General features: G+C 45.3%; 1 protein-coding gene across 1 annotated transcript; it reads left to right on the plus strand.

Moving 5' to 3' along the window:
* The first annotated feature begins 10183 nt into the window (after positions 1-10183).
* On the plus strand, positions 10184-11005 carry LOC136856492 (tigger transposable element-derived protein 1-like). The gene is made up of 2 exons (XM_067134354.1): positions 10184-10507; positions 10649-11005. The coding sequence occupies exons 1-2, from the start codon at positions 10184-10186 to the stop codon at positions 11003-11005; spliced, it is 681 nt and encodes a 226-aa protein (XP_066990455.1).
* Positions 11006-11236: the final 231 nt, after the last annotated feature.

Raw genomic sequence — 11236 nt, forward strand, 5'->3', positions numbered from 1 at the left:
TATCCCACAAGGTTGATTTAAATTTTGTATTTATTAAGTATTAAATATTGTTGAGTTTTCCTGAGTGTTTGTTTCCGCTGACCTTTAGCACTGAGTTACATTTACAGACAGCGATTCTATTATTAATTAAGAACTTGCATAACAACCCTGAGGGTTGTAACACAGGGCATATCTCTATTTGACGACACTCATAAGGCGCGTGCAAGGCACAGACAGGAACCCTAAACGTGAGTCATATGTCACCCAGGGAACAGTTCTCTGGGACAGCACAACTGACGAAGCTTCTCGTCTGTGGCTAACTCTCAATTGAAGAGACGAAGACTACTTCAGATAGAAGACTAGGTCGCAAGGGCCTACATTCTTCACAAATGAAATGGAGAGAAGCAACCCTCGGCGGAGAAGACGAGGAAGTCCAGACTTGACGAGCCACTCTGACCTGAGAAGAAGTTCCGACAACGACACCACCAGCGAAGACGGATCCAGTCCCTGGGACAGTGTTGCACAGGACTTCAAGGGATATCCAGCTATATCCGTTGCTGCTCGGCGAGAAAGCCTGTGCTTGCTCGGAAAGCTGGAAAGTCTCCCAGTCCTGAACACACAGGGATGTACTGCCTCAAGAACCGCTTCTTGTGTAGCTGCTACAGGAGGTTGGGTCAAGAGGAATTCTTCTCGATGCCTCGGCAATCAGGTCGGATGAAGGCGAAGTCTTCAAGTATTTGTCTGTAACTCGGGGTGAGCAATATTTCTGAACCCCTAGCAAAATGGACAAACATGAAGGGAAAAAACGTCGATATCAAGTTTTCACCAAAAAGACAGCATGCCTCACTGGAGCGGCCCCTGGTCTGGTATGAAGGAGCGAGAAAAAACTACCGACTTGTGTGCAGGGAGGCAACAGAAGGACAGTAAGGATTTCTCAGTCTAGCAGTCTCTGCATGAATCTTCGTGAAGAAAGAGTGAGCAGCATGTTCCGTCCCGATCACTCAAATCCGAGGCCAGGCTTGCCTACCAATACATCCCCACCAGGAATGCATCTGGTTAATTCAGCTGTCGAGTGTGCAATAGAACAACACTCAAGTACCTGCAAATGTTGAGATGAAACAGGAGGAAAAAAAAAACGACTGCCTCTTGTTTGTCGACAAATGCCACTACTGTGGTTTTGTTGTTCAACGAAACCAGTGAGTGCTGCAAAACCCATCCTGAATTCTCGGACAGCCAAAAGGCTGCCCTGAGCCCAGGACGGTGATGAGAAGGTACTAATCGTCTCGGTCACACAAATTCAAGACAAGGTCTTACCAGTGTGTGCCTATTCCTCAATCCATGAATCCATAAGTAGACAAAAGATGTGAGGGGAATATGCAAGCATATTTGAAGGTTCCTTCAATCAAGCATTAGCCTAACTCTTTCCTCATACATCGAAGAGGAAAGAAGGATGGAGGAATGGAGGCAGACTTCCAATCTCCGCCATCGGGAAGATTCTGCAAGATGACAGGGTACCGAGGCAATTAGCTCTAGCCAGGCTGGCATTTCCCGAATCGGGAGCACAGGAGAGGAGGCGGGATGGAAGTTTGATGGAAAGAATTGCCGAGACCTAAGGGAAATAGACACTTCTCCTGAAGGAATCCATTCACAGGTCTTGGCAATGTTGCTGCCAGTTCCAGAGACTCGATAAGTATCATTTCGTCCAAGCATCAGCAGTTGCAATCTTCTTCTGAAGCCTAGGACTTCTTAGCTAAGGAGTTGAGGGGGCTGGCTTGAACTCAAGGTCGAGTTGAGATGACTAAGACCCAAAGTTCTTTGCCATTGTCAAAAGGACAAGTCGGTGCCCTGGTACAAACTTTGATTACCGAGGTATCTGGCAAATCTCTGAAAGAGAAAGGCAGAACCAAGTAAAGGTTCATTCCTAAGGATCGAGCCAACTCGGGACTTACGAAACTGGAGGTCCGAATTGGGACAAAGTCCTTCTTCTTAGCACCAGAACTGCCCAAAAAATGCCGTCGGCAAGATCCTCCGAGGCAAGAAGAATTCATATTCTGTCGAGGCAGGGGTGGAAGCTTGGTGTCTTGACCTGAATTAACTCCTTCGAAGAAAAGAATTCATCAGGTCGAGAACGCTCTCGGAAGCCAGGACCGCAGCGGTCCACAACACTCTCGGTCCCTCGAAAACTGCAAGGGTTGCGAGTGATGAAGGTTATTCATTGGGGGAACCGCGGTCCTGTCCCAGGGATCCTCGTGCCGATTCGTCGGCACGAAGTTCTCCGAAAACACGGGGGCAATCGCAACTTGAAGAGGAAGACCCTCGCTGTTTCCGAAGCGTGAAACTCCTGTACCTCTCCCCTTGGAGGGAGACCTTGACAGATCCCATGAAACCCTCCTCTGCTACCTGGTTATACTACGAGAGAATCGGGGGGCCAACACCCAAAGCACGCCAGGCAGCCGAACTCTGAAGATAATTTCGTCGGAGCTCTCTCTGTCCGTCTCGTGCCTCTCAGAACAACCGAGAGGAGAAGGGAACAGGTGAGGAGAAAGAGTATCCCTACCTGTCCTGCCAGTAAGATAAGCAGGAGAGGCGGACCGTGAGCGATAATCAACCGAAGGAGATTACTGCCCCACGGGGAAGAAGAGCCCTTGTGCCGTGGCAAAGCGCTTTCCTGGGAAGAGCAAAAAGTTCACTCGAACATAGCCGAGAACCTGAATCGGAAAAAACCGAGTAGGGCCGAGCCGAGCCGAGCCGATCACGCAAATGCAATCCAGCTGGTTGGTATGCAGCGGACTGGGAGGCAGGCGGGCAAGCGAGCCGACCGGGCCAGTCTGGCAAGCCGAGTTGAGCTGAGCCAGTCTCGTAAGCGCGACCGGGGGCCGAGCCGAGCCAAGCCGATCATGCGAACGCGATCCAGCTGGCTGGTATGCGGCGGACTGGGAGGCAGGCCGGGTGAGCCGAACCGAGCTGAGCCAGTCTGGCAAGCCGAGTCGAGCCAAGCCAGTCTCATAAGCGTGACCGGGGGCCAAGCCAAGCCGAGCCGAGCCGATCGCTGGTACACAATCGTAACTGGGCAGGCCGGACTCGTCAGCTGTGAACAATTGCTAGTTTCCCGAACTCTAAACTCCTTCTAGGCCGAGGCCCCTTGAGAAGAAGGTTCAAAGGAGAATTCTGTGTCTGCTATCTTGCATGCTCGAACCCTAAAGTTCGAGAGACAAGAATGAAGCCTGGCCGAGCAGTATCGAGACACCTGGCGTCTTGGCACCCAGACACCTGGGTGTCCCAGCAACCAGACACCTGGGTGTCTCAGCACTTTCTCTCGTCCTGTGCCTCTCGTCAGGAGAGCGCTCGTGATTCATAGAATTCGAGCTACCCACGAGACTCACAAAAATCGGGAGCCATTCCCAGCTTGCACTGCAAGTAATATCCTTGTGTAAAGACCAAAGGTTTGTATCTGTTTAGGAACAATCTGACATTACGCTGCCAATTACTTAACATTCTGACTTACACCAGATTTCGACCTACAACTGTAGATACGGATATCTGTCGTAACTCAGACTGCCTATACTCCCATATAATAGACGAAGGTTCATATCCTTGTGGGAACAAATGATTTTGTTTTTTCAATTCTGATGCCAAAAGAGCTAAGCCAAAACAGTTAGAATGTTTCTTACCTCAGGAGTTAAACTTTTAACCATACTGCACATGAACGACAGTACTCAAAAATGTACAAATAATCTTTTTAATACCTACAGAAAAATAAAATGGACAGCGATCCTAGCAAGTTCCCAACAAGACCAAGAAATGCACTTCCTTTTTTATGATTACTTAAACTTCACTTTCCGAGGACCTATGACCAAGTCTGCACTTGGTGCATCACGAATTATCTGCAAGATAAAGAAACTGATCGTTATATACTGTACATACAGGAAATGTCTTGGGTTTACATTAATATAGAGGCAATGTTTTTCTCAGTAAAATCAATATACAATGTCCCGGAGACTATAGCAAGCAGCATACTGCTTTTTTTCCCCCTGAAATAATGATTTCAGCCCATACCCTTTGTAATGTTCAAGTCTTGATCCTGGAAAATATTGTCCAAGCTAGGCTAAGTTTATGTAGGCCTAGGCTAGTTTTGGGATCAAAACACTACGATTGGTCATGCTAGCCTTAGGCCTAGTTAAGCTAAGATTCTCTCATTTCAAGGTCAATTTTACATTTGTAAGTCTATAAAATATGTAAAACGACAAAGTTTAAAGTAATTTGTATTTTTCCTAACATACAAACCCTCGGCCTTTACATATGGAAATACCTTCAGCACAGCTGGTAACCTGCAAATCATCAATAATACCAATAATTAAAACAGAGAAGAGAGAGTTTGCTGGTCTGAGTCATGTAACTTTCTTATTGGGTTCCTTATCTTTCTCTAAAGTTCTCATCACTGTACATTCTTGAAGTTATAATAAATGTTTGTAGTATAATAAGATTTCGTATCTCCTTTACGAAAACCTTCAAACAATCCTTTCTATGTACAATAACAGGTGCTGATGAAAATAGAGATTGGTAATGTTTATGTGAATGAAGTCAGATTTACAGAACTGCTGAGACAAAATGCAATAGTAGTAATAATAATAATAATAATAATAATAATAATAATAATAATAATAATAATAATAATAATAATAATAATAATAAATGTAAAACTTTCACTGTAACAACATTTTCTTTATTTTTACGGGGACAAAATTAGTCTTGCTGTTTTCTGCTGTTAGGCAATCATACGCTGCCGAATCTAGGCCTGGGCTAGTCCCAAACATTTATAGTTTCAAATGTGTAATTCACGTGATGTTTGACCCCTGATTTTCAGGCTTAAAAATAGGTGGCCAAAAATCGAACATTACACAAGAATATACGGTATAGCCTATCTTTAAGTCCCCAGTTCAAGCCTCGCTCAGGCCACTGAAGTAAAATGGTTTGTTTGTGTGGAAAAATTAATTTATAATCATTTAATATTTGATGTTTTTATGTGACTACTCAAGTGTCACCAACGGCATATCTCGGTCACCTGCATCCCATATCAAACCGCCTTCAACGGAGTAACACGTTCTCCCTCTTTCAACGCTGGTGCCCCACTCATCAAGCTCAGAAATGCACTCCACTCCTATACAAATTGCAAGAACATCATGGCAAATGGCAACTTTTTTGTAGCAAAAAAGGCAGTCAGACAGAGGACATCAACCTGGCGCCTTCCACTACGATTCAGGTGTTCATTGATAAACGACCGATTTCTTTTAGTTTTCGTCCCATTTATCCCCCATAATGAGCGTTCCAAAGCGAAAGGAAAATCCTTCGCCTGATGAGGTATTATCACTACTCATCGCAGAGAATGACGATGATTACGAGACTTAAGAGTAGCAGCTTGGAAGCCCTCTAACATAGGCTGAATAATAATTATCGGAAACCCCGAGGAGTTTTTTTCATTTTGATGATAAGTCATGGAGCACACTGTAACAGTAATGAACAGATTTGCCAACCAGTTTCAAGGTGAATATAGTGTCAGTATGTGTTAAATTTAACATAAATTAATTTGTTTTGAATAAGTCACTTTGGCAGTAATTATTTTTTTTGGAACGTAATGACTTGCTTCCTCCTCCCGACATTTCTGACTTGTTGTATAGTTTTAATCACAATGAGCTGTTTTATTTTCACGCAGGAAATTTGGCGCTGTCTCTGCGACTGAGTCAGTCGTTTCGGACCATTAACATTGTGAGGGCTTGACTTATTTTGGGATTACGACCTGCCTTTCTCCAGTTGCTGCTGCTGACCTCCTTTGAGAAACTAATTATTCTCCAGTCTGTGCCCTTGGTTCAAGAAGTATGGCCAAGGAACTGCCAACTGGCAAGGTGTGACATTCGTCGACGGCCGTGTCTCATGTTGGATCGCCTTGCTAATGCTAAAGTGCGACTTACTCTTCAGTCTGGCGCCTCTGGTTCAGTTATTTGCCAAGGGGACTCACCGCCAACTGGTAAGGTGTGATTATCTGTCGGATCTAATTGAACCATTGGATTGTCTTGCGACATTAAAGTGATTCATTCTCTCAGTCTGCGAGCTCACTTAAGGAAGCAATTTATTTTTCGTTAGTGATAAATATTTAGTGTGTACAAGTTAGGTTATTCTGACTTTTCACATCTCTATTACTTCTTCAGGGCCCTCTCTTAAAGTGTAATTGCATAGTCTGTCTTAATTTGGTGTAAGTGTTTGATATCTCGATGTTTTCAGTGTGTGGTTGATTTTGTGTTTATTTAATGCATTTTGTAAGAGGCCCAGTGGTCATTTCTTTCTAAAAGTTTGTATTAAATATTAAGGTTTTAGTTTTCAGTTTTCTTTATCCTCCTTGATTCCATCTCAGCACTCTGTTAAGTGCCATTCCACCTACTGTGGACTTGGCTGTTAGTGACTATCAGCTTTAAGAGACTTGTGTATGTTTGATGGGCTTGGGCCCTTAACATTTGGCGACCTTGCTAGGATTTATCGGATCCTGTTGTCACTAGAGTGTATAGAGTGGATTCTTGGGGTGTTTGCAGCATAGTAATACCTTCTCTCCTATATTTTTGTGTTGATCGGTGTTTATAATTTTTTTTTGACCGTGGTAGGATATTTGTGTGGTTATTGGTGTACAGTGTATTGGTTTGTTTTTGGGTATATTTTGTGAGATACATTTACATATTTACTTGTGTGCAATTAATTTACTATGGCTGGGATTTGAATATCCCGAGCTCTTGAGTGGAGAGGTGGCAGGATACAGGTTGGCAGACTTGAATAAGTCTGATTTAGTGTGTGTAGCAGGATTTGTTGGAAATTGAAAATCCTGGGTCTGTTAGGAAGGGCTTGTTGCTTCTAAAGTTTATGAAAAGGTTAAGGTGGATGAAGGTAGAATGTAAAAACCAGAGACTATGCAGGTGGAGGAAGCAGTGTCAGTAGAACTTAGGATAGGCAAGGTGATTCAGTTGAAAAGAATGGAAATAGATCTCCAACGTGTTGAAGGCTGAGGAGACAGAGAGAGAGAGAGAGCACAAACTTGTTATGCAAGCATTGAGTAATAGGGTTCTTTCTTCTACCCAAATATAATGTGTCTGCAATGCCTTGTATTAATCTATAACTGAAGCTCTAAAGGTCCCAAATTTTCAGGAAGTCCACATGGCAAAGTTTTTTGCTCTTTTGAGAGGATAGCTCTCAAGGTTGGAGTGGCCAAAGGAGTATTGACCACTTTATTCAGAGTAAAATTGTTAGGTAAGGCCCAGAAAGTTTACGTTACCTGACGAAGATCTGGTCTCTCATAGTTTTGAAGGCTTATGTTGCACCGAAGCATCGACAACCCGCTTCCAGAATTTACAGAAGGAAAGAGGGCAGACTTTTGTAGAGTTCGCCAGGGCTAAAGAGCAGTTTGCTGGCGACTGGTTAAAGTCTAAGGAGGTGACGGACTTTGAGAAATTAAAAGAATTGATTTTGGTTGAGGAGTTTAAAAGGTCCGTGCCTAATGAGGTGAAGAAGGTACACCTCAAGAGTTAAAATTAGAAACTTCAGGAGGTGGCTATTGTAGGTGATGAGTACCTCTCTCAAAATGTGATAGGGGAGGTACCCAGAAATGAGAAACTCAAGGTGAGAGTTAACAGGAGTAGTAAATCAGAACAGGTATAATAGGCCTAATGATAATTATGGTTCTCGCACTACTCCTGTTAACAGCTATTGAAGGCAGACCACAGATAACCCGGAGAAGTTGAGAACTTTGACGTTTCTTCTGTCATAAGAAGGGACAACGCCAAGAGCATGTGTGTTATGCATTTAAAGGTCACAAAGGACCTAAAGACGACTTGCACGCCATTCGGCGAATGAGAACGAGTCAGTGGCTGAGAAACCTAATACAATCACTGACTAGGTATTAAGTCACTGGCTCCTTTTCAGAAATTTTTGTCTAATGGTTTTGTCCGCCTGGGAATTCGACTGATAAAGAAAGTTAAAATTTTGGCGTGACACTGGGGCTGCTCAGTCTTTAATTCTCAGAGAATCTTTACCTATTGATTTAGAATGTTCAAATAAGGAATATGTTTTGTTAAGTGGTTTTCCAGATACGGTCAGGTCTTACCCGGTTGAGAGTTTTTATTTATCATGCCCATCTTTTTCAGGTTATTTAAAACTGGCCATTATTGACAAATTTCCTATTAAAGATGTGGATTTCGTATTAGGGAATGATGTCGCCCTAATAAATAAAACTTTCCCTATTGTCTTAAATTCCCAGCAAGAGATCCAGCGGTCTTCCCCCAAGGGGAGGACTGCGCCCCCTTAGAAGAGCGAGTCTTCTTAGGGGTGGGAGGATCCACCCTCCCCTTCTTAGACCGCCTGGTCATAGAAGAGGGGGTGAAGAGGCAGAAGAAGACGAGGATGAGGACAACGATGACGAAGTAGAAGACAAAGATGTAGACGGCTGGTGTGCGCGCTGCATCTTCTTCTTCTTCTTCTTGATCAGCGACAACACAACATCCCCCAACCTACCAAAGACAGACCAGGGGTTGACGGGGGGGGGCGGGGCAGCAACAGCAGATGACACAAGAGCACGATGACTGGCTGGAGACTCATGCCGTGAAGTGGTAGTAGGCATCACAGAGGCAGACGCAGGCAACGAAGTAAGGAACGTCTGCATGACCGGCACGGGCAATGGTGGAAGCGTGGTGGGGCGTGGGAGCGTAGTCAGGCGGGGGCAGGGTGACCGAGCAGACCAGCCCAGCCACCGTCAGCACGGAGATGGCTGGAGTAGGGACCACACCATATGCATGGTGCGTTCCAATGGTGGTCGTCACACTCCCCGGCAGCACAGCAGTGACGGCAGTAGTGGTTAGAGTGTTGACCGTGTGGGTAGTGGGAGGGGGGAGGAGTACTCCCGCTTGCGCAGCACTGTTGATGCGTGCAAGGAGCGATGGCAGACCAGGCGTACCAACCATTCCAAGCGACACCCACGCCTGACCCAAACCGGGCACAGATGCCAACCCTGCAGAAGACAAGACGGGTAGGGGGGGGCCCTAACCCAGGGACCAGTGACTCTGGATGAGGGGGAGAACAAAGAAGAGTGTAGCCTAAGTCCACTGATCTTGCCTTCTCCGTGACTGCAGATGCAGACACAGGGGACAGCGAGACAGACTCAGAACTAAGAATCAGCAGCAAGGGAAGGCCTTCGGGGCTTAGATGCAACTGCGAAGGATTCGCAACCGGCGGAGTCGAAGGTGCCGAAGACAGCACCTCCAATGCCTTGGTCTCCTTATGCTTGTATCTAGGCCTCTAAGAATATCTATCCCACTGCTTGGGGGACCAAAGCCTACACTCCTCACAAGGTTCATCTACAGTACAATCAGAAGGGTCCTTACCTCCTTTCCTACACTTTAGGCAAAGGGAGTGAGGATCCGAAGCCCTCGCTACAGTGGAAGGCGCCACACTTTTTATCCTTACCAGGACATACCCGGCGCACAGACTTATCAGAGTCATGGGTTTGCGAGAATTCATCCATTTCACAAACACGCACAATTATACTCAAGAAAACAAAACAGGAACAAACACACCATGAAAAGGCGCAGCTTTAGCTTCCAGGAAGGTCCGAGCAGAAAGCCAGGAAAACACCTCCGCATCAGACAAGGCCAGAAAGTAAAGTGAATGCGTGACGCCGGGCGGGGGGTAGCGTGGGTCCCCCACTGCAACCACCCAACTACCCGGCCAGTAGTTATACTACCGCACCGCCTTGTTAAGTCTTTAGCAGCCAGTTCAGCTTTCGCCAAAAGTAACCCCATATAAGTAAAGGATCAAGGGTTTGTATTTGTGTAGGAACAAAATCCGTTTCTGATTTAACAATATTCATTAAAAATCTGTTTCTGGTTATACTAATTAAAACACATTCCAAGGTTGCAACGTTTTTTCCGACGCTTTTTATGCTGCTTTGTAAGTGGAAGTAGTTTTCTGAGCGTAGCTGTGCTCTGTATTTGCTGTACTGTAACTGCATTGGTAGTTGACCGGACTACAACCTTCCTGGGTACATCACGCAGGCGTGCGTAACAATACCAAACAATCCTTCCCTCATTCACGTGTTTGCCTCTGCTGAGCTAGGTACGTTGCCTTGTTGTTGCTTTTCTTTAGCTGCAGTTTTTTTGTGAACTGTGCCTTCACGATGGCTCCAAAACAGCAGAATTCATCATCTGATGCTAGTGCATCCAAGAAGCCGAGGAAGAGCATCACCATGGAAGTCAAGTACGACGTAATTAAGCGTTCAGAGAAGGGTGAGAGTAACACCGAAATAGGCTGTGCCTTGGGCCTTAACAGAACAATGGTTGTTACCATAGTGAAGGACAAGCAGCGTATTCTGAAGCATGTGCAAGAAGCTGCACCAATGAAGGCAACGGTGATTAACGTGAAGCAACGCAGTCAGAACGTGGTGGAGATGGAGAAGTTATTGTTGATCTGGCTGGAAGACCAGAACCAACGACGTGTTCCAGTGAGCCTGAGTGTGATTCAAGAAAAGGCTAGGGAGCTGCATGCGGCAGTGGTGAAGGGGAGTGGGGAAGGTAGTGCTAGTGAAGAATTTTCCGCCAGTAGAGGTTGGTTTAACCGCATCAAGGTTTGTGCAAATTTGCAGAATGATAGCGTAGCAGCAGAAAGTTTCCCTAGTGGTTTGGCTGAGATAATTAGGAAAGGTGGTTACACTGCTAAACAGGTATTTAATGTAGATGAGACAGGGTTATTTTGGAAAAGAATGCCAAATCGTACATACATTTCCAAGGAGGAGAGGTCAGCACCAGCCCATAAAGCTCGTAAGAAGAAGCTGACTTTACTCTTTGGGGCCAATGCTAGTAGCGATTTGAAGCTTAAGCCCTTGCTAGTGTACTTGGCAGAAAATCCCAGGGCTTTTAAGGGTGTTTTCAAGAGACACCTCCCTGTCATTTGGAAGTCCAACAAGAAAGCTTGGGTTACCTTGATGGTCTTCGAGGACTGATTCAATGACCACTTTGTGACAGCAATGGAAAGGTATTGTGCCTCGAAGGGTCTGCCTTTGAAGGTCCTGCTTGTCCTAGACAATGCCCCTGGTCACCCAGCTAATCTTAGTAACATACACCTTAATGTGAAGGTGGTGTATCGACCACCAAATACTACATCCCTCATACAGCCGATGGACCAGGGAGTCATTGCTAACTTCAAGGCATACTACCTGAGGAGGACAATACGC

The sequence above is a fragment of the Macrobrachium rosenbergii genome, chromosome 36 (assembly GCF_040412425.1).
Source record: "Macrobrachium rosenbergii isolate ZJJX-2024 chromosome 36, ASM4041242v1, whole genome shotgun sequence".
NCBI lineage: Eukaryota > Metazoa > Arthropoda > Malacostraca > Decapoda > Palaemonidae > Macrobrachium > Macrobrachium rosenbergii.

Excerpts from the sequence above, each read along its gene's own strand:
- LOC136856492 (XM_067134354.1), top strand. The coding sequence starts at position 10,184 with ATGGCTCCAAAACAGCAGAATTCATCATCTGATGCTAGTGCATCCAAG. Across the intron at positions 10,508-10,648 it reads AGAACCAACGACGTGTTCCA|AATGATAGCGTAGCAGCAGA; the intron begins GTGAGCCTGAGT and ends GCAAATTTGCAG.